Source organism: Melospiza melodia, chromosome 1 (assembly GCF_035770615.1).
Source record: "Melospiza melodia melodia isolate bMelMel2 chromosome 1, bMelMel2.pri, whole genome shotgun sequence".
NCBI lineage: Eukaryota > Metazoa > Chordata > Aves > Passeriformes > Passerellidae > Melospiza > Melospiza melodia.
In genome coordinates, this window is record NC_086194.1 from 48,273,426 (window position 1) to 48,297,158 (window position 23,733).

The window sequence follows — 23,733 nt, forward strand, 5'->3', positions numbered from 1 at the left end:
CCCAGCTCATGACTGACATATTTCTAGTCTAAAAGGACATGAAGTTTCTCCATGAAAGCAAAAAAATTTATACTGTGGGATTTTTGGTATTACTCTCTTTTGTATTACAAAATGTAATGTCTGTATGTCTATAACTAGAATATAATTGAGTCATAAAGTGTGCCTGGATACTCCAGCTGGCCAGAATGTGAATGAATTCATCAGTCCGTAACTTCAGAAATCTCATTGTTACACATTTCCCTTTAATAAGAGCAGAATTAACTTAAGAGATGGGACTCCTGCTGATAGTTAAAAAATTTTATGGATGCAACAACCTTAAAGTCATGTTTAGCCTTCATCTTGAAAATGCCATCACCTGCAGGCAGCAAAATTCAGGCTCCAACAGGGAGGTTCTGGCGAGAATTATTGAGCTACTAAAATCAGACATGAAAAAAGTCAAACCAAATCCACCAAAGAAAAAACCCCACAAACCCACACAAATCAAGGGGAGAATAGAAGATAGTGCTTTATCTCTTTGTTAAAATATTATTCTCTGGAGATCAGGAACACTAGGATATTAGTTCTGTAGAGACCTCAAGTGTATCCTGGCTCTACTTGCACTTCTATTTAACAAAAAAAAACCACCCAGCCAACCAACCAACAGAATCCTGTTTACTGCACTGAACTTATGGTTCTTCACCTAGAAAATAGCACCAAGTAGAAAGCATAAATAGCACCCATTTGTGACTGCAGTTCACAAAACATTTCTATTTATTCTCCCCCTCCCTTTCTTTTACAATGCCTAAACTTTCTGCACAGCTATTACCTCTTCCATCTACTAGGTCTGGCTGCTCCCTCTGTATTAAACAGAAGCAGTAAGACAGAGTTTTTATGTATTTTTCAGTGATGAGGTCCCAGCCACACACACCACAGGACATAAGTTTGCAGCTTTGAAAGAATCCAGCCAACCAGTGAGAATGTGGCTTTGGACAAGCCAGACTAATAAAATGTAACATGTGACAATAACATTGCCTGTTTTATCCCTGCTGGCTGGCAGCCACCGCATCAAAGAACTGAGGCTCTAATGATGACTACTCCAATGCTGCAGTTCTGTAAGAAAAAGAATCATATTTTTCAAACTCCATTGTAGCTAACAATTGGTTCATTATATTAATGAAGCATTGTCTATGTATACAAGTGTGTCAGTGCATTGAATTATATCCAGTGCACTAAAAAATTTGCATTATTGTTTCCAAGGTTATTCTTGCTGCTAACAGCTTTTAAAATTAAAAAAGTAAAAAATTGAGACTTTTCATTAGTCCAACAAAGGAAATGGAAAAAAAAAAATCACATAAAAATAACAGATAGTATTTCTTTACCAGCTCTATTAATAATATTTTCTCTATGTTTATATGCCAGTCAGCACCTGCTTTATGAACAGCTTCATATTCAATTTTGTGAAGCTGAAATATGACAGGTACAACAAGGAGCAATAAAACTCCAAAAGCATCTGATTGGCACCTAAACACTGATTTTAAGCAAGCCCTACCTTTAACAAACTGGCTTAAGACAACAAAATGTTTTTCAATTATTTTTGAAAAGGCAGCCACCTTTTGGTTCATCCATCTTTGGGCAAGTCCCCCATCAGCAGCAGCTGATGTCCTCCTTTCAGAATGGGTGAGATACAGCTGCAGTGGCCAGCCCTGAGCACTGGCTCCTTCTCCCATCTGACAGAAAGGTGCTGCTGCTCCTTTCCTGCTGCAAATCTAGGCAGGGAATGTTTTTATAAGTCAGTGGGTTGGTTTTTTTTGGGAGGGGGGCTTTTTTTTCCTCTCCTCATGATCTGCTTCGTAGCCCTCTATCTTCAAGAAACTGCAATCTTGTCAGCTGTTAAAGGCACTGACATTTCCCTTTACTATAAACTCAGGATGTGCAATAACACTGGAAATCTTAGCAATATTCATACCAAAAATCTTCACTAGTTCCAGCTACTGCAGTACCATTATATTTTCTGGGTAAGAGTTCATATAAATTTGCAGGTTTGTGGGAAGGAGGCAAGAGCCTCTCTTTCCCTTCATTCCCTTAGGAACTAAATGCCTCAAGTCAGAGTCTGGAGCCAGAATGAAGCACAGAGAGTGACACTTCACAGTACAGTGAGACATCAATATCCCTTTCTTGATCACTGCTTGAACAATGCTGGTGCTCACTAGTATAGCATACATTTAGACTCGTGGTGCCAGGATTGTCTCGGTATACTGCTATTACTAGTGACAGTACTTGCAGAAACTAGATCTATTCTTAGTCTACACACATGGCAGAAGCGATGTGCAACTTTCTTTTCTCTAATTAAGCATCTTACAATCCCTTTTGAACTTCATTTTTCCCCACAGTTTGAGAAACACACTGAATCAATTAACAATCCCCAAGGGTCCATATTTAGGTCTGAAACTAGATTTAGGTTTGAAAGCTTCTTTTAAAAAAACCAAAATCTTACTGGTGACCTTTTAATATGCAGTGAAGTACAATGACTTCTATGAAGAAGACAAAAAAGAACCACAATTAAAATGACACTGGCAGAAGAGACAATTTGAAAGAGATTCTTAAAAGATAAACTTGCTGACTAAATCTAAACTTTAGAGAGAACATAAATGTAAAGCAGCCCATGGCTCTATCCATGGCTGCATTTCTATTAACATGAAATTGTCATATGAAAATGCTCCTGTAAATTTTGCTCACCATACGAGATTTGTTCTTTGAAAAAAAAAAACACAGCAAAAAACACAGCTCTCCTCCTCCCTCCCCCCCATCCATTTCTTTTTGCTAATGTAAAGACTCACATCTGCTAATTTAATCCATGTTTAATGATCTCATAGGTAAAAGCAAGCCTGGAGGAAGAGACTGTATGGCCAAGTTTAATTATAAACTGTTCCTTTCAATAGGAAAGCCTTGTTTACCTCCATGGCTGAGGAAGTTCATCCCCAAGCTTAGAGGAGACTGGTTTTAGTACAACTTGTGTTAAGACACACGAGTGGATTTGGATGGGATAAGCCAAAATAGATGTTGTCCCCAAATCTCCATCTTGTGCCTCTCCTGGAAGCTGCTTCTCCTGCAGCAGGAACAGTGTGACTGTAAATCCACAAAGTATCCAGGTAACCTAAAACGAGCATTGGCTTACCTAAAATAATTTGTGCTGTAAAAAAACCCCAACAGCTAAGAATTATACATAATGGGCACAAATTAAAGCATGCAGGCTTTCACTGAACACAAGAAATAACACCCTCTTATGAAATAGCTATTTCTGGGACAATCAAAGAGAAGACAGGATAGACTAGCCAGCATCCTGGCTCAACTGTACAGACCCTGTGCAGTCCTATTATCAACATCTTCTAGAATAATCAGCCAGAAGATTGAAGAAAAAGATAACAGACAGTCAGCATCTACCATTCATTTCTTCCCCAGACTGCATTGCTAAAAAGCCCACAAAAAGATCCCAATGCAAATTCAGACACCAACTCATTTCCATTCCTCCCCTTACATGACAGAAAGACTAAAGCATGAAAGATCAACACTGTACTCAGTTCTGAAGCCACAATCAAATCTTCATATTAAAAATTAATTTTGGGCAGAGTTTTAATATTGGCAGTACAGTTTTATGGAGGAGGGAAGAGTCTGGATGCTATTTTTCTAATTTATGATTGAGGAAAATGATGGAGCTGGGGGGGGAAACCCAAATAAACCCCAAGTATTCAGGAAGAGAGTAACTAAATTCAGTCAAGTCCATCTCTCAAGAAGAATATGATTTAAAATCAGTTCTAATCCATACAGGCATCAGCCACCTGTGAGGTTTACTGCAACTTAATTAGTTCCTACCTGGTAAGAGAGAGAGGGCTGCAAATAAGAGACAGTTCCCCCCTCCCTTGTTTAAAGCAACTTTCCAAGAAAAAAGCACTTGTGAAACACTGATATCAAATACTACATGTCAATGAATGAGCAGAAAATTTTCTTTACATTCACTGGAAGCAGGCACAGAGGCTAATTCCAAAAGGCACTTAATTATATGTCAATTTTTCTGGCACAGAATCTCTCTGAGTGAGACTAATTTTGCATGATTAAATTTTAAACCACCATTGGTGAACCCAGGTTAACAAACCTACAGAAATGCAGTGGGAAGCCTCAACTTGAAAAGAGTCTGTGCCTCCTGAAGTCCAAGCTGTCAGAAGTCATGCAGGGGAGTGTAAAGTTTAATAACATTTGGGGGAAAAATACTCATGAGCTCTTTTAAGGCCCACACCTGCCAGTACACCACCATCAATGGTTCTGGTTTCACAGTGACACTTCTTCACTTTGAAAATATTTTACTCTCTCCACTGCTAAGCAAAACATGCATACACGCAGCAAGTAAATTAGGATAATGTGCAACTGAATATAAATAAGTGCTTCCAAGTATATGCAATGAGCAACCTTAAAAAACCTCCCAGATTTTCCTTTGATTTCTTATATGGTATTTGTACTTCAGTTTTTGGAACAGCCTCAGTACCCTGAAAGATAAAACACTTGTGTCACACTACAGTGATGGGGTTCTGCTGGGGTTTTTTTTAAGTAATATTATAGTCCTGTTCATTTAAATTCTGTTTTTCTTGATGGTAAGAAAGAGAGAGGAGAAACCATTATGTGAAAGTTTTTAGGATTTTCTGAATATATGTCAAAGGGTGACTGAATGAGCAGATGGCACCTGGGACACAGGCACTGGCTGCAGTGTCTGGTCAGGGGGTAAGTCGTTTCTCTTTTCTGTCTTCCTCCCCTTTATCATCTCCAACAGCTAGCCATCTGAGGGATGAATCATCTCCTCCACTACAGCTCTTCCACTGAATAGCTGCTCTAAAGGAAACAGATTGAGGAAAAGTTAGCACTAAGTGAATCAAAGGCAGAGCTGTGTGCTCTGAAGTATGTATCACCCTAGATATTTTCAAGGTTCATTCCCACATTGCTCCAACCTTGAGAAAGGTAAATACGCCTGTTTGTGTGCATGGGTAGAAGGAAGGGATGTTTCTTTCCCATCTTTCCATGTCAGAAAGGGGAGGAATGAGACTCTCAAACTTCATTCTCTCATTTCCATTTCTCTCTGCATCGGGAGCATACTGCTGTTAAAGCCTTCTCCATTTTGGCCTTACTTTCCCTCTCCTTCCTCCTCCTACCCATAATGTGGCTTGAGGAAGCTTGCAGATAACTTGGCAGGTTCTGTTTGAGGAGTTTTACCCAATATAGTTCAACATTGATCTTTCTTGTCTCTTTCAAATCTTACATCATAAAATTAAAAACAAGGTACTAGGAAAGTAAGCTAATATTACAGATAAGGTATGAGGGTTTTTTGAGAGTTACTTTGAGCTTTTTGTAAATAAAACCAAATACTTTTCAAATTATTCTGCTGCTATTTGAAAGGAGACTTCATAATACTTTTTCAGTTTTGTCCTCACTGTACTTGGTTCATCATGACTAACACGCATCTTTCCCTGAACACAGTGTGCAATGTCTACCATTTGTTATATAAGAAGAAAAAAGTAAAATATTCTTCACTCCAGAAGGCAGAAGATTTCTATGCTTACTGAAAAATTTCAGCAAATGAAAATGGAAAAGCGTGGCAGGTCAAAAAAATCAACCTACAAAGTTTGGTTTCACTTGGGAACTCCCTTTTCCTCTAAGGGAGCTTCCAGAATGCTTAAAAATCATACTGCTGTGATTCCAGATGCCCTCTTGTACCATATTTCTTCAAATTTCACACAGGAATTTCCCAGGCATGTGCCACAAAAGGGTTAACTACAAGTGAAACTCATTGCACTGCATGAAAAAATTACTAACCCATTTCAGTAATACATTTTCAGTGTGAATTCAAATGCTCTCCTCTCCAATAGACCTTTATAATGTACTGAGTCCCCAGACACACCAGGGTCTAAAGCACATTATAAAATGCTTTTCTTCACTCTGAATACTATTTACAGAAATAATAATCATTCTAACCAGGTAACATGCTGCAGGATTTCAAAATGTTAAGGGTAAGCTGTTAAATATTAAAGAGGTTGCTTTTAATATTAATACATGGGCCACAAAAACAATCTCAGAGAAGTCCAGAATATAAAACACGGCCCTTGTATAACTTGTTTTTGTTTGTTTCCCCCACCACAATTCCCTAAAAGGAGTTTTTAATTCATAATTTTGAATTTGTTAACTTCTGTATACTGCCTCCAATCTGTCCACAGGGCCATTACTTTAGAACTAACCAGACAAACAGAACAACCTCTGAGATTCCTGAACAGAACAACAAAGGTCCTCCTGCTCACAGTGCACCACTACTTAATTTCCAAAATCTGCACTTGCTGCAGCCATTCAGTATGATTCTATTCTAAATGCAAAGCACTGACTAGAAATTTGAAGACTTTCCACCCAGAGGTAAAACACTACCACAATTTAACAGTTGAAGAAACTAAGGCACAAAAGTGTTAACTGGGTCACACAAGCAGTAAATGCCTTATTCAAGCAGCTGTTTAGAAAGAAAAAGCAAATGAAGAAACCAGCTAAACACATCAAAAATCTTAAGCAGTAAAAGAGGAAGAGGGTTACACCCCTTATAAAAAACACTTTCTACCCCACATACATTCATAGAAAAATGCACATGCATTGAAGTAAGTATAAATACAGAAGAAAACATGCAAAGAACTTATTCATGAACAGGGCCAGCTGAGCACAGGTACACAGGCACTTACTTGATCTATTTCCATTAACTTGGGGAAGGCACCTGGCCATTCAATCGCCACCTTCACTATATCAGCAGGAGGGGGCATTGCGACGCTGCTGTTCCTCGGAGCCAGCACAACTGGACACTAAACACTGCAGAGAGCCTCTCTCATTCACACCTGCAGGGAGAGAAAAAAAAAAAAAAAATAGAAAGAAGAATATTACAGCAGTTCAGGCAGAACTCCAGCGCTGCCGCTCCAGTCTCCTACATTTCCCGTGGCTGGGCAGGTGGATGGAAATGTACAGGTGTGTGTGTTTATGTGCAGGGGCAGGAGAACGGCACACGTTACAGGAGCAAGCACAGGACACAACGCCACGACAGCTGCACAGCTCGACAGCCTGTTAGAAAGATGGCTGAAGCACTGAAATGTACGGTGAATAATAGGCATGCATTAGATTTAAATAGAAAAACTATTTTTAAATATTATTAAATATGCTGGTGGGGGAAAAGCGACAAACTAAAGAAAGCTTCTGTTACAGTGTCACTCCTGGAGTCCCAGGGAACGTGACCAGTTCGGTTAATGCTGGCGCTTCAGGAGAAGAGATTGCCCAGGAAGTTATGGCCAGGAAACACGGTTTCTTTTAACTATAGCAATGATCTTCTGGGTGTTCACAAATAGATCACTGCACTATAGCAACCAGTATGTCAGGAAGAAGGCAGAACACACAGCAGTTTCCACATATACACACACACACGCACACACACATCCTCACCTCACGGATCCAGAGATACCCACATATAAATACTTCTTCATGCTACATTCAGACACGTGAATACACAAGGATGTAGTATACATTCACAGTGACATAATCAGGTACATAACACATCATAATTTGGCAAGAATATGAATATCAACAGGATCTCGTGTCAAATAGTGTGAACTGTGAATTTCAGGGAAAGAGGAAAGGGGAATAACCAAATCCATAGGTTTTGCAGAATTGAAGTTCTGTCTCTTCTGACTCGTCAAACTTTATAATCTTCCAACAGCAACAACAAATGTTTATCAAGAGTGTGTAGTGCCTCTTTGGGCTTAGAAACAAAGCTTCTGCATGCCTCTCTCAGTTCGATGGTGGCAGGACACCCTCTCTAGTAGCAAAGCTCTGCAATTTTCAGACACAGCAGCCTGTGCACCCTTCTGCAGATGGGGAGGTTCCTGCTGGCTTTGCCAAGCCCTCCACAACAACCATGGTGTTTCCTGCATGCTCTGCTGAGACCCAGCAAAGTGCCATCACGTACCACAGAACAAGAGAAGCTGTAGAAATCCCCAGAAGTGGGTGCAGTCCCACTTCTTCTTACAGAAAAAGAGAAGGAAGTGGTGAAAGCACATGGAGACATGTTTGCACATGCATCCTCTCAAAGAGCTAAAGCAAGACAGGAGCTGGCTGAGAATACCAGACATCCAAAGACACAAACAGGTAAAGGTTAAAACAGGCTTTGAGCACCTTCAGTTGCTGCTTCAACTAAGCTGGCCTAATGACCTTTCTTCAACTGCAGCAGAAGCTGGAGCTCAAGTTGGTCTGAACAAAATTGTGAAATCATCCCTTTAATGGGAAACGTTGTACCTTAGTCTCAGACTACTTTTATAAGTGGGAGCTCATCCAGCCTTGTGGATGTCTCCATTTTTCCTTCTTTCTGGTGTGCCTCTGGTCTGCTCTGAAAAGGCTCAGTCCTCTGACTCTGCAAGCCCTGCTACATTCTACATAAGGCTCTCAACACATAATATAAAAGCAATTTATGAACTTTAACACTCCAGCAATTTATTTCCAACAATGGCAGTTCTGACGCCGACAGGATCGCACATCACCACAAAGCAAAGCACAAGGCAGTAAATGAGACAATGGATGGTCTATAAATAAAACTGGATTGCAGGAAATGCCTTGAAAGACTAAACAATGTGATTAAGAAACACTGTGATATTGTCTACATTTGGTAGATGTTAAAGGAACAGGGAATAAACACAATTAAAGCATGCAGCTGGCTTGCTGGTCATTGAGAAAATCAGGCATTTACTTTAGGGTGTCTTCTACCCTGTAGAGCCTTAGCAAATGCAAAGTTCCCACAATTTCTCCCCGAAACATCAAAAGCCCATCATTTGCATCTCCATCCAGCGGTCCCCTTGCTGCACAGTGCACTGGCTCAATCAATCAGCAAAAAAAACCCCAAAAATTGAAAAAGTATTTTCTGTCAACTGCTTTTTACCATGTTTGAGTCAAACAGCTATTCAGAGGTGATACAACACGGGAGAGGGGAGGAGAAGCGAGGTTTCTTGGCAGCAATGAGCTGTTAATCCACCTCGACAGTCAATTGAAACTGAGACCTTGGCACCTTCTGCTCCCACACTCACAGTGACGGCGTTTCCCACCTCCTCAGCAGCGCAGTCCTGGGTACTCTCAGCCTGCCTGCCCGTGTTCTGGCATTAAGCTGTCTGCAGTGCTGAAGTGGGGCTGACTCACCCAGGGCCTGACCCACAGGCTACTCCTTGCACTCCCTGCCTTGGCATCCCGTCCCTGGCAGCAGGGATGCTGGAAGCCTCAGCCAGAACCTGAATTTGCTGGCCACAACACAAAAAGAACATCAGCTCCTGCCAGACAAACTTGACTGAGGAGAGCTTCAGCTGAGTAAGGCTTTGTTTTCAACAGTTTTATTTTCCCCCATCACGTTTCCTCTACACTTTTAATGAAGAAAATCATCTGTAGACCACAAATCTAAAGAGATCCATAAAAACTATAGAATCTACCTATTGCACAGGCAAACACATTTCCTTTTGACCGCGGAGAAGTAACTTGTGGCCCAATACCTTCCCTCCAAAGCTCACAATAAATGCTGGAGAAAAAACACTGATTCATGACCATTGGCTGTAAGCAGAAAAGTAAAACAACATTACGCAGCAATAAATTTGCAGAAAACTTCCATTTTCCCATGTAGATGAGGGCATTAACCCCAATTTTGCTGTAGCAAGTTGTGGGCTGTCTTGACTCACACAGGAAGAAAGGTTTAAGAAAGCAGAGTCAAAGAAAGCTGATGGTAAGTTAATCAAATCCAGCTATGAAAAATAAGCACTTACATTCCAAAGCAAGGTGCAAGAGAAGTCTGCCACGGCATTCAGCAGACAATTTCATTGTGACTAGTTTTAATGTAGGCTAGCAGATCTCCTACATAATTATAATTATTACTATACATATGCTTATACAGTCATAAAACACAAAGCAAAGTGACAGATCTTTAACTAATACAAATGGATGTAGTCCCACTTCTCCCACCAGAAGACCAACTCAAAGATAACAGTGTGGTCTGAATGCTGAAAAGCATAAAAAGTCATCACTTCATTTCTGTTTCTCAGTGGCCATCCTAGTCCATGTGCTGACTTCTTCCCTAATTTATATTTTTATGAATACAGTGCAACATACAAAAGATAATTTCATTTCATTCCACCTATGTGACAATGTCAGAAACAAATATTCTTTTTGGGGTTTTTTTTAAAGGCCAAAATTGATGTTTAGTTGTCATCCCAAAAGAAAATGCTACAACCTACAATGCTGACAGTTCAAAATTACCTACTATTTATTCCCATGGTACGCAGTGTGACAGACACTGCCCAGCAAAATAAGGAAGGCACAAATCCTGGTTTGAAATGGTTCTAATTTAGTAAGCAATTTTCATTATGTGCATGAAGAACTAGAACTGTTTTCAGCTGCTTTTTGTTATGCCAACAGCAGTCAAACAGTGAAAAGGATAGGGGTGACACTGAAGGGTCTAGTTATGGAGTTTTCTCAAGTACAAATCCTTTTTGTTTCCCAGTGGGATCTGAGAAGCACTCACATGTAAGAGCAACTTTCCAACTCATTTTTACAACCTTTATTTCCAAGGCAGAATCTGAAGGCAAGCAGGACACATGTGCAGGCATGAGTGTATGAAGGGAAGGAGGGAGTCAGAGAAAAAGGAAGGCAAATTCCCATTGTTTTCCCTAATGCATGCAAGGAGATATAACCTGGAGAATGTTTAAGCAACTTACATTCTCCCCAGCACACCATTTTATACTTTGAGGGGAGAAAAAACCACTGCCAAAGCATGTCTACCACTTGAACATACTTTCTTCCATCAACATGATTTTGCATAACAGATCATCCCATAAGTGTCAATTTTGCAATTTATTATTATTACCACATGCAGTACATTTATGCATTTCAACCATACTATGAAGGAATTCCTGTGGTCTACTAAGTCAGAGTAATAAACATCCAAGTTGGAAATCAAAGTATGTGAAATTTAATGTAAAAATGCATCAGCACAGATATGCAAACTCTTGATTTACCTGCTTGGCTCTGAAGGATGCATTCAGCACAAATGTCAGTAAAATATATATTGAATTTTCCCCTTCTACCTATGCACTGCATGTGGAAAACAGGATTTTATTTGTGTATGAAATTAGTTCCTAGTGGAAATCTTTTTTTTTTTTCCCAAACTTCTTATGCAATTTCATTGGCACTTTCCATACAGAGACCTCAAAGTAATTTAAATAACTTAAAGTTATCGGAGTACATCTCTCAAGAAATAAATTCTATTCTTCCTTCACAGACAGAAGAAAAGTGCAAGGCTAATAGGAGCTGTATGACTTGCAGCTCTACTCACAAATGTAAACAGCAGCCTAGCACAGCTAAATTGTTCTTTTACAGAAGAGAGGTAGCACTCAAAGAGCAGGTCAGCTCATTTCACAAGCAGCTCGAGTAAGAAAATTAATGATTAGAAAGTGACTGAAGGAATGCCACGTGCATTGATAATTTCATAAAATAAAGCACGTGTTTCTCCAGCCTGGACAAAAGACAGCAGATACAGCACCTGGAGCTGGCACAGATCCTGCCACTCCTTGACACAGGCAGGTTTTTGCATGGCATCTCTTGAAGGTGATGGGCAAGCAGGGCAGTGAGGGCAGCAGGGCCCGGCAGGATGCAGTGTGTGCTGGCAGGGAGCTGAGGCCTGGCCGGGCCCACAGCAGGAGGAGAGGCACAGCTCCCTCTGCTCGGCACCTTATGTAAGGAACCGCTTCTTGTCAAAGCTCATCAGCTTCCTCCGCTCCGCTCCTGCCGCCCCAGCAAACAGAAACTAAGTGGCAAGTTCAGCTGGAAGGTCCCTCGGGGACCAAGTCTGATTAACGATTTTAGAAAGATAATCCAGCGCTGGATTAATATCCCCCAAGAGAGTTATTTTTGGAGTTAAACTGCATGACTGAACAGCTGAGTCTAAGGAGCTGTAAACATGCTCTACCATCTCTACAAGAAATGAAAACAGGGCAGAGAAGCCAGGGGCTGGATGTACACTTTGTGTACGTAAAAAGGCTTTCATGTTGCCTTTTTCCTTCTTAGGCATTCAGTGCTATTCACCCCTGAACGAGACAAGAGTCAAAGGCCCAGCAGACCCATGCCAATAAAATCTGTGGATGTTTTGACACAAATGGAAGACAAAGCTGTACAGAAGCTATGAGCTACACTCTAGAGAGGGATGGGAAAACGGCAGCAGTTCTCCAAAAGCAGGCAACCAGGGTACCCCTCTGCAGCAGCCACCAACACTGCAGGAACACCTGATCCCCCTCAAATGGCATCCATGGTTCAGAGCAGCCCACCAGCTTCCAAACAGGAACATTTCTTTGATGCTGAACCCTAAGTCTGCTGATCCGTAAAGCATCATTAGACCAGGAGTGAAATATTTAATATTATGTTAAAATGAGCTTTGGACTCTTCCGGTTTAAATGCATCACCCTTCCTCTCCAAAATATGCGGAGACCAAGAATTTGAGGAGATTTTAGGATTACAGGCGTCAAATGTACAGAACGAGACAGTTTTTGCCACCAGTAAAGCAGTCCAGGAAAGACAACTAATAGTTGTGTGGTTGTCACCTACCTCATTCCCAGCATACCCATAACCTTTCTTCACAATCTCATTCCAAGTATTTTCTCTGTCCACAGACATCTTGTTCCTCTACCTGGGAAGCATTTTATATGGTTGAGGTTTCACTATGTTTGACAGGCCAGACCAGTTTCAAATAGAGCACTCTTCAAAACTAGAGAGCAAAAAAAGCTTTAAAGAGTGCTTCAAAAGAAAAAGTGGAAGAAAACAAAACAGACTGGGTGTACTCAGAATATAAGCAAGAAAACTGTCTGGTCTTGCTTTTAAAGCACTTTGCTTCTAATATTGGAAAAATTTAGGTACTTCTTTAACATGAACTACCCCACTTTTAGGAAGATTCTTCTCCTTTTACTAAGGAACTCCTAGTTACATGTCTGTAATTCATAAGAGGACAAAAAACTTAGTTTTCATTACTCAAGTTTCTATTTCAAACTTTGTGGCAATTTCATTGACTCACATGTAATGTTCAGTCAGATAAGGATGCTTGTTCACTAAAGATGTTAATATCTGAGCTCTTCAAACTAGAGATCAGGGAAGTATCAAGCTCAAGTACTCAAAAGAAAATTCCAATAAATAAATAAACAAAATTTTTTAAAATCATAAAAAAAACCTAGACTAAACCAAAATGCACCACCACAAGCCCCCTAAAAATAGCAATCCAGCAGTTAAAGATGTAAGACTTCACCAAAAAAAGTATGATTTTTCAACCATGCTGAGTACCTGCCTAACATAATTTAAAGACCAGGGCAGGTATCCAGTACAGAAAAAAAATGCTACTCTGAATACAAACTACAACTTAATCTACTTAAACTTTTCACAGTTTGTCAGATCTTGCCCACTTCATTTGGGGTTGGTTCTCATCATTTGGCTTGACTCCAGATGTTTCTAAACTGAAACAAGTCGCAAAAAAATATCCCTTAAAATTCAGTTAAATATAGTTTTATTTTCCCACCTTTCAGGGTTGCCTCATATAAATAACCTGCACGGTAGAAAGGAAGTAGTGGGGAAAATGTAAAACCTCAATTTCAGCCAGTCGTCCTACTGTTCTTAAAGAGCTGTAGGTTAAAAATCAAAGTTCTCAGCATAAGAAATTTGGAGGGCACAAGATAGGCAAAAAGATTGACACTGTGAAACAACAAAATAAAGCAATGCAAAACATTACAGCTTGAAAGGATGGAAGCTTTTTTTTTTTTGTTTGGGAGGGGGAGAAGTTAAAGAGTTAAAGGGGTGGTGCTTTTTAATATTTAAACTAAGACCATTCCAAAGGAGTCCCATGAAAATGAGAACTGAATAACTTTATCACAGGCTGGTTGAAAGCAAGCTGAAAAGAAACAAAGAAAGTTTATCAAAAGTGCTGTGAACATTGAATAAAACTCAATTAAGGGTAAAAAAAAAAAACACAGTCCTCTTTTCTACTACTAGCATGATCTGGCTATGGTACCTCATACTTTCCAGCATTTGGATAAATCAGGGGGCTAGAAAGGACACAAAAAAGAGCACATTCAGTCAAAATGATAATACAGCAGAAACTGAGTCAAAGCAAGAATGACTGGATATATCCCAGTCTCATAAAGGAGATAACAGATACAAGAAGATAAGCTCAAAGTTGGGGAAAACCCTAAACTTCCTGCTGGAAGGAAGATGAAGCAGCAGTAAAAAAACCAAAGAATTTGTTACCCTATCAATGTTTATTATACATCCAGGGAACGAATGGAACTGCTAGGAAGTTAGCAGTCAAATGGAGGAAGAGAGGGCAACAGAGAGGTGTGAATGTTAAAGGAAACAACCAAGTTAACTGATGGCACAGACAGGATGTTGAAGGTTGAAACAAACAGCATTATTTCCTAATGTAATCATTCTGCATAGAAAAATCCTACAGAAAAGAGTAGTACTGATATTCCACACTGCATAAGCATAATGCTCATCATAAGTAAGAAAAACAGGAAAAGAAAGGGGGGATAACTCTTGTGAGTCTGGGAAGGGCACAAAAATTTTGAAGACACCAGCCTTTTGTCAGGCACTGACACTGCCCTTCAGAGACGTGCAATTTTGAGTGCCACAATATAAGAATCACACAGCTACTAGAAGCCATCCAAAGGAGGGCTGTGAAGAAGGTGAAGGATCTAGAGGGGAATTCATATGAGGAGCAGCTGAGGTCACTTGGCTTGCTCAGCCTGGAGGAGACCTCACTGCAGTCAGCAGCTTCCTCATGAAGGAAAGTGGAAAGGCAGGCACTGATTTCTTCCCTCTGGAGACCAGTAGAGGACTCAAGAGAATGGCATGAAGCTGAGTCAGGGGAGGGTTAGGTGGGATATTAGGAAAAGGTTATTCACTCAGAGGGCGATTGGGCACTGGAACATGCTCCCAAGGGAAATGGTCACAGCACAAAACTCTGTCTGAGTTCAAGAAGTGTTTGAGCAGCGCTCTTGGGCACATGGTGTGGTTCTTGGGGTGTTCTGTGCAGGCTAGGAGTTGGACTCAGTGATCCCCGTGGGTCCCTTCCAACTCAGAGCCTTCTATGATACAGTAAAAGATAAAAAAAAAAAAATAAAAAACAAAATAAGGAAAAAAACACCTATCAGTAATCTTGCAGCAGAAATACTTACTTCAATCAAAACATCTAACAGTCAAAATGCCCCATGTTTTTCTGACTTCCCAGCACTACACAGCCTCTGAATCCACTCCTGCAGGCTCCTAGCTCTCTGTCAGTTTACTCTTATACTCACAAAAAATAATTTGTCCTTAACACTTGTGGACTTCCCAGTGCTGGCTCTCTGAAGGACATTCAGCAAAACTAGACAGCATATGGAAAAAACAGTGATGGCCACTCAGGAAAAAAAAGCCTGGCACAGTTAATATTAGAGACTTTGCCTATAACTAACATTTGTGGAATAACTTGAGCTATTCTGCCTTAAATAGAATGTCAAAACTAAGCCGGAGTTTTAATGGACATCATGAAACTCACTTTGGAAACAGAAATACTAAAGAACAAACACAGACACAGTCGCATCGCAAGACAACTACTGTGCATATGCCCATCCTGCACACTGGTGGCACCTGCTTTGCTGAGTACTGCTCAGTTGGTGACCTGCAGGCCTGGAATCCTGTTTTGGGGACATCCCAAGGAGATAATCACCCTCCTTTCCAATACATACCTTGGGGCCACTGTTTATAATTCTAGATCAAGAGGAGCTTGCATACCTGAACAATCATTTCAGGTATACAGTCAGGTTAACCATAACATCACTGTAAGGCAAGATACAAGCAAAAAGATAGCAAAGAACACAAGAACAGGGCAAACTCTAGGTTCACACATCCAGAACACAGACTGTGTTTTGGAGAGGTCAGAGAAACCTTTTGGAACAAATCTGACTGCAAGATATTGGCAGTGCCAACACTGCTCACCCAGCCCATTTCTGGGGGAAATTTGTCCTGCATAAAGCTTGGTAAACTGCATTAAATGTGGCACTTATTAATAGGAGATCCAGGTATTCTAGCATTAGACTATCCCTTACCTGTCTCTATACTGCAAAACTGTGAGCAGCAGATGATCTTGTTTGAGCAGGGCAGTTGGACAGATGACTTCCAGGAGTCCCCTCCAGCCTCAACCATTCTGTGATTCTCAGTACACTTATTGTTGTCTCTAAGCACTCTTGAAGTCATAGCCTGCACATCTGTGTTCCAATACTGTGCCTATTCTGTACTTGAGCGGGCACATCATGAGCAAAAAGTCCTGCTTTTGTAGCAGGTTGCCTTCTATGGCAAAATAAGATTCTTACAACACACTAAAACCAGCTGTTACAACCTAGGAATATCAATCTCCATAACTCTTCCCATCTTGCATCCAAGAGCAGTCATTCAAAGAATATCCCAGACTTTCATAACTTGAACTAAAATTTTAAAGGTCAAGGTGGAACTTTACGTCTGACAAGAAAACTGCCATAAAATGAGTTTGTGTTACAGACTAATACATGACATTCAAGCAGTGGGTACAATTTGTGGTCACCCCATAATTTTACTGCACTCTTTGTTCAACATTAACATCTGCATGGCCCAGGGAAAGAGGAAAGAATGATGCAAACATCATCCTTTATTGGTTTGAGTCATAAGCTCTAGGGAGCCATGCAGTTTAAGCAGCAGACAACAGTTGAAAAGTTTACTGTCTCTCCCTTTTAGCAGGGACAGCAAGACAGGTAATGAGTTCACTCAGAAATTACAACCCACATGTGAACTTAAACCCCCATTGAATCTAATTCATGCTATCATGCTGGGCTATTGAAAAAAAAAAGGGGAGATGGAAGGGGGACAAGATAGCCATCACTTCAGCCACTGCAGTTGAAGCTATTCACAGGTGTTATTAATATCTATTGCCTTACTATTAGTAAAAAAGTGGGAATACTTTCATGAAGAAACTTGACTCATGAAAAATACCAGCTTGTCTAGTAAATATGTTCACTTCATTGTGCAGGTAAAAAGTCACTATCAATTAAAAAGTCACCTTCTTAAGTAGTACATATGATCTATTTCTCCAAGTCTCTTCTACTTCATAAGGAACTATAATTTCAAAGGTTCTCTAAGACTCCTGAGATGACTAGAGCTAATACTCTGTCAAAAGTTGATGACAGCACAGCTGTGTTTCCCCATTGCCACGCTCCGGTTGAAGCTCCTGCTCCAGCCTCGCTGGGAACACGCGGAGTTATGCCAAGAATGAGCAAAACACTCACTGTTTCCAAATTGGCTAATCAACAGACTGAGAGCTTAACCTCCCCACAATACAGGCAGACAAGCAACAAGCACTGAGGACTGAACTGTGCCAGCCACATTATTCAGCAAGACGACTCGTGGCAGTTTTCTTCCCAGGAGCCAGAACATCAACTGTCACCGACGATGCTGCAACTCAATCAAACTTTTATCAAAACACCCATTCAAAATGAAACAGCACTTGCTGTGTGATGCTTTGCTCTATTATCCTAAAAACAAATAAGAGTGCCTCAAATAACTCCTGCGTGGAACCAACCAGCTTGGTTCCATGGAGGAGTTATTGCCCAGCACTTTACCTGCTAAGAACTTAAAATTGCTAACTGCAGAACAGGGAGATGCTGGCAGCAAAAGGCAAAAGGACACTATGCTTTTACTGAATAAAAATGTAGCCAAAAAAAAATGGATCCTCATAACTCTCTCATGTTAAAAATGTTGTAAAACATATACGTCATCCTGAGCCACCATCGTTACGTTCTCTAGTAAAATAAAATTTTTCTGCTCCAAAAAGTTCTCTGAATGACAAAGTCCAGTTCCACAGCAGATCTGAGGTCTGCTTCCCCAGTGTCACAGCTTTTCCTCCCTCTCCCCAGTGCCAGCACTGGCACTTGTCCAGGATACCAGTTCAGAGAGATGGAGCATCTAAAAAGTAACCCACAAAACAAAAACAGATTTTTAGGCAGATTAGCCCCTTGAGTGCATTCACCACGCACTCACCCAAGCTTCAGGACCACAACAAGCAATATATAAGGCCAAAGAGGAAAACGAGAATATATCTTGCTCATTTTAAACTTTTTCACCTGTGCAAATTTCAATGCATACAGCTGAGATTCAATTCCATAGAGAAGAATGATGTAAAAGTATGCAATTACTAAGTTCATTACAGTATGTCTCATTAATTCAATGAGCTGCTTTATAATTGTAACAGACATTAAAAGATTAAAGTATTTGGATTTATTCCAAGTACATTTTCAGTGCTCTGATTATTGCTAGAGTCTGTATCTTCAGAAATACAGAGTAACACCTCTTCACCAAGTACCCTGTGAGAGAATCCATTGTTTATCCTTCTTCCTTTCAGATTTCAGTGCTCCCAAATTAAATTTTCCCATTGCACTTGGGGGTGAGGGGTGGCAAATCTGTTCAGGTAACTGTCTACTTCAGTTTGACATGTTAGAACTGTTTCCAAATAAAGCTGTCAACTCAACTTGACCATTTTGAACTTCCTGGAGGGCTAACACCTGGCTGGAAAGTCCTTTGTGTGCAAACAGCAACACGGAAACAAAGCCAAACACATAACTCTATGGCACCTTTAGTTTGTAATTCAGCAATAATTTAACATCGTTAGATCTCTGCTGTTCAAGCAGTAAGGGTGATTTAGGTATCAATCACTTTAAAAGAGAATGAAGTCCTCTTTCTCCTCTTCAGTCAAGCATTTCTCCTCTGCTGTGAAGACTAAAGTACGTTTTTACAGGCTTGGCAGCATGGTGCCAACGGCAAGGACAGAGCCTTTATCCACTCTCAATTTTACCCAAAATTAAGCAGTATTCACAGGTTGTACTGAAAGTACAAGATTTCCAAAAAGCTACAATGCATATCTCTACTGAAAGAATACTTCATTTTCTTCTTATTGATGTAGTCCTTGAGCTGCATTCTCAGAATCACAGACAGAGCCCATCAGAAGATGTTAATCTGGAGTAACAAGAGTGATCAGGAAAGAGATGTTCCCATTTCCAAAGCTGACAGACAAACCTGACCTGTGACAAGTAAATGGACTCCCCATCTCTTCCATTTTCCCCGTTTCCTAACAACGGATTGGCTGTTCTGTCAGAGCTGGATCTGACTTCCTTCTATCTTGCCTGGAAGATAAATGTGGGGCTCACAATAACATATTCTCCACAATATGCAGCTCCCAACTGCTTCTTCTTGATCTGGGCATACACAACCTCTTAACACAAGGAATGAAGGAAAATACTCTTTTGAAGTTTCCTTTTCACCCGTCTCATTCTCCAAACTCTGGAAAGGATTTGTGAAGGCCACACCACCTTCACAAGCTCTTTTGTCAGTGTGTTAAAGAATTCAATTTTTTTCAGTCACATCTTAACTTGCTGATCTCACCCACTGTTCCTAAATTTTGACTAGGACCAGGGGAGGAGGCTGGAAAGATTACACTAACTCTAATTAAGGCATTTGAGGAAAATCCTGAAGCAGAAATGTCCATAGGTAAATATGCTCCATCAGTGACCAGGACAAAGTCTAATTCTCCCATATAAACAAGTTAGAAAAATGTATTCTAGCATTTGCAAAACAAACCCCTTGAGACACAAGAGCCCTTCATTCTCATTTGACCTTGGTGTCCTTCCATTAGGAGCTAGGATAGGAGAAAGACCACAAAAAACAAAATTAAAAAAACCCACCTGAAAACAGACCCTATATCTTCCAAGTTTGTTCCCCAAAGCACTAATTAAAGAGGACTCTCTACCACATGTAGCAATCACGCTGTTTAAATGAACAGAGAGTTCTGCTTCAAAGACAAAGATGCTAAACTTGGAAGCAAGAACACTTGTGTTTAATTTTCTTTTATTCAAAGGCTTGGTGTGTGGCCATGCACTTGCCCTTTGCTTCTGTGTGCCCCCAACCACCAAGTATAACATGCAGCACCACACTTCTCCAGAGCAGTTGAGAGGCATTTAGAAGCTGCAGGAGATTGTCCCTAAATCATGCTGACAGATTACCCAGAATGGGCAGCTGCCTTATTTATTCATGTGATTGGACAGACTACTCCCCCAGATATTCCTGTTTTTCACCCTTCCCAGCCCTCAGGGCCCTGAAAGTAGAGACTGGCTTACCTATTTCTTGCTACCACCCTTAGACTCAATACAACGCTTTCTGTTAAAACCAGATGTAGAAGTGAAGATGCAGCTTTGGGGTCTGCTGGAAATGGCCTGTGCTCTTTTTGAGCATTTCAGAGCAATTATCCATCAGACAGGGCTTTTCACAAGGATACCAGATATGCACTCTTGGATGGGACAGAGGAGAGCAAATCCTTTTTCGGCTATATTTATTTTCCAATGTGTTTTAATTATCTTACTCTGCCAAATTAAAAGATTCATTTCCAAGACAAAATGACAAATATACTTCTAGGTGACTACATGCTTTAAACCAAGTCAGCAAGGGAAACTATTTTCCCAGGCAAAACAAAATCTTCACCATTATTTTCATTTAAGCCAAGACTGAAAGAGCACACAGAACATGCTGTAAGGACCAAGCCTGAAACCTCACTGCCATTTTCTTTATCTATAAAGCTGTTTTTCCTTACATTAAGCATCCCCAAGGCACACACAAATGTCTGCAGAGCCAATCAAAATGCAAATACTGTGAAACAGCCAAGGAAGCAACTACTGCTTGTCTCTTTATCACATTCTTCCTTTTACTCAAGCTTTCATCATTTAATACAAGTGACTTTGCCAAGCACCGTGTGCTTTGGTTTTAGAGCACCAAAAGTTTATTTCTGAGTAGAGAACAGCTTAATCTGTCATCTGTTTCATTGGTTCAGCCATTCCTGGCAACTGCCTTGCTTTCAGCACACCCATGACAGGAAGACACCCCTGCCCTCTCACAGTTACCTCTTTCTGGACCCAAATAATCTCTGTAGTTTTACACAATGGGATTAATGCGTGGCTGCTGGCTACCCCACTCCCCTGCCTTTGCTTTTAATAATTTCATTGCTGAAGTGGAAATACAGATGATAAAAGAGACAGGCACATGACAGAAAACGCTCGCCTCTTGCTTTGAAGATGCGTAACATGACAGCAAAATGAAAAATCCCACAGCTGCGAAGGATGCCAATTTTCTCAGGAACTGTTTCATCTCTAACAAGATCAAACTGAACTATTGCCAGTAAATTGAGGAGGTGCCTGTTTTAACAGTTCCTTTCCTAAATGTGTTACTATTTCCCCTGGTTCATTAACCAACCTTATTCAAGAAAGAAGAATCCTATCTTAAAAGGAAGGCAGCAAGGTAGCTTTGCCTGCCACCAGCCAAGTTACCTCTATACTTTTTATTACTGCTTTCTGTTAGGAATAACTTAACCATGCCAAAGGTTGGCAGTTTCCTCTAGGAGCTAAGAAGTAAAAAGCCTTGTTGAGCACGTTTTCCTTTTGAGCTGCCACAACACATGTCATGATGAATTCAGCACAGCTATTAGGCTGTGTGTGAGAAGGAAAGGCTACAGGTCTCTGCCACCAAACTATGGCCCCCTAAATTTTCAAATTTCCAAGAATATATTACATTTCTATATAGATTACAAAGATAGTAATGATATCCCTGAAAGGTGTTTTTAAGCACTTTTAGATTAAATGGTATCTAAGGCATGATTCGATCTTGATCTGCTTTTAGATTTTTTTAATTATTGACTTATGTGCATTAAAAGTCACTGGAGAAAAAAAGCATTTGTATTTAAGACCCTATTTTTGCTTTTGCATGACTTTAAAGTGATGACAGTTTTAAGACCCACTAGAATAAGAATGGATTAGACTTTAATGTGCTTTCCTTGCTTTTAGTACATAAAATTTTCAAATTATTGACTCTTAGAAAGAATAGTGACTGCCAGGAGTTTTACCATGTCCTTTTTAACAAGGATGAAGAGAGGAAATATTTGTTTATTTATTTTTAAACAGGACATTCATTCATAGAAGAAATCTAAGCATAATATATTTAGTCTAGGCTGTACAATTCATCTCTCTCACCTTTGACCTTTTTTTCTCCTTTTCTTTTCTGACAGTGTTTTATTTCCCTTTACATGACCCATTCTTTAAGCCATCTTCCACTTCCTCAAAAGAGATCACAATTCACATACATGACAACCTTTTTTTTCCAGGTGGAGATTTTGTACCAACTGCTGAACTTTCATCTCAGCCAAAGTACATCCCAACTGAGATGCAACACACACATTTCAACCCTCACCAATATCTCTCTGCACTTTTCAGGCTTTTAAAACACGGGGAAGCAAGACCTTCAGCCGCCAATTTGGGAAATCCAAAAGTGCACATCGATATTTCATTCTTCCTATATATTTTTTTTTAAAGGCAGATCAAAACAACCTATGCTCTGCAGAACCCAACTGTGGTAGCTTTTGTGAAGGTTAAAAGTTCAGAAAAGAAAGCTGCTTTCTTCATTTAGCAGCCTCTTTCAGCAATACTGATAAAGAGACACTGAAGGGAGAGCTGTTGTGTAGGTATGGCAGCAAGGGGGATGATAGTACAGGTCTAAAATTCTTTAATTCTCTAATTTAAGACTCTCTCTCTCTTTGACCTTACCCTCTTCAGGGGACTCTGTCCCAAATACTGACAACCAGCAATGAGAAAAAGCTACAAGAAACACACGTTCCCTGCTGCTTTCCTCAACACTGACAGAGCAAATAGTCCCCAAAGCACACTTCACCCTGCAGCCTTTGGGAAGACAGGTCCCAGACATACAAGATGTAACCATGCAAATGACAGCTCTTTCTCAAGCTTGCAGGATCACTATGCCTTCTTTCAACATCCCCTTCCTGCTGACAGATATAAATCAAGCAAGCAAACTCACTCTGTGAAATCAAAACTTCATACGGCCACAAAAGGCTCTCTTTTTTTTTTTTTTTAAATATTAACTTTGCACATGAGCATAAATGCCAAAAGAAATGCATCAAGTATTATCTTGCATTGGTTTTTCTAATCAAAATACATGGCAACCACAAAAGGAAATGCGTCCAGACCAGTAATGAAGGGACGAATTCATATGCCCCAGAGAACAAGTGCTGAACAATGTCCACTCAGTAAGGTTTCAGCTTTATCCCTTATTAAAATAAAACCACGTGTCTGATCTTTAACCCACTTTGATTTATAAATGTTTCTGCTCTTCAAGATTATGAAAGTAAGTATGAACAGAGGAGTCGGAAGAAAATAATCCATCACAAAACCCTTATACACCAAATGTTAGAATTGCCATCTATCTTACTTCCTTCTTTTAAAAATGTGGATTTATAGATTTGAAGGACTTGATGGGAGTTCCAGTTTGAAAGTCACAAAAGTAGACTGAAGCAAACAATAAAATACTACATCCCAAATGTAACATAGCTTCAACTACTGTACATAAACATCAGTTGGTCATCTGTCAACCAACTAAAATGCCACATGCATTTGAAAAATATTAAAATATCAGTAACAAAAAATGAAGAGTCCTTTAAAAGGCCAGAGATTTATCAATTCCAAGTTGTGCATAAATAAATACTCAAATACAAGGAACAACTGTGTGGCTTTGCATTTCAAT

At 40.1% G+C, this 23,733-nt stretch overlaps 1 protein-coding gene across 5 annotated transcripts in view; it reads right to left on the bottom strand.

Annotated features, from left to right (window-relative positions):
* Window positions 1-23,733, bottom strand: part of ELMO1 (engulfment and cell motility 1) — a 316,899-nt gene that overhangs the window by 245,510 nt on the left and 47,656 nt on the right. For all 5 annotated transcript variants that reach the window (XM_063157015.1, XM_063156989.1, XM_063157023.1 and 2 more), the window contains one exon: window positions 6,738-6,887. In XM_063157015.1, coding sequence (XP_063013085.1) covers window positions 6,738-6,815 — 78 coding nt within the window. In that variant the 5' untranslated portion in view covers window positions 6,816-6,887. The remainder of the gene's footprint in view (window positions 1-6,737; window positions 6,888-23,733) is intronic.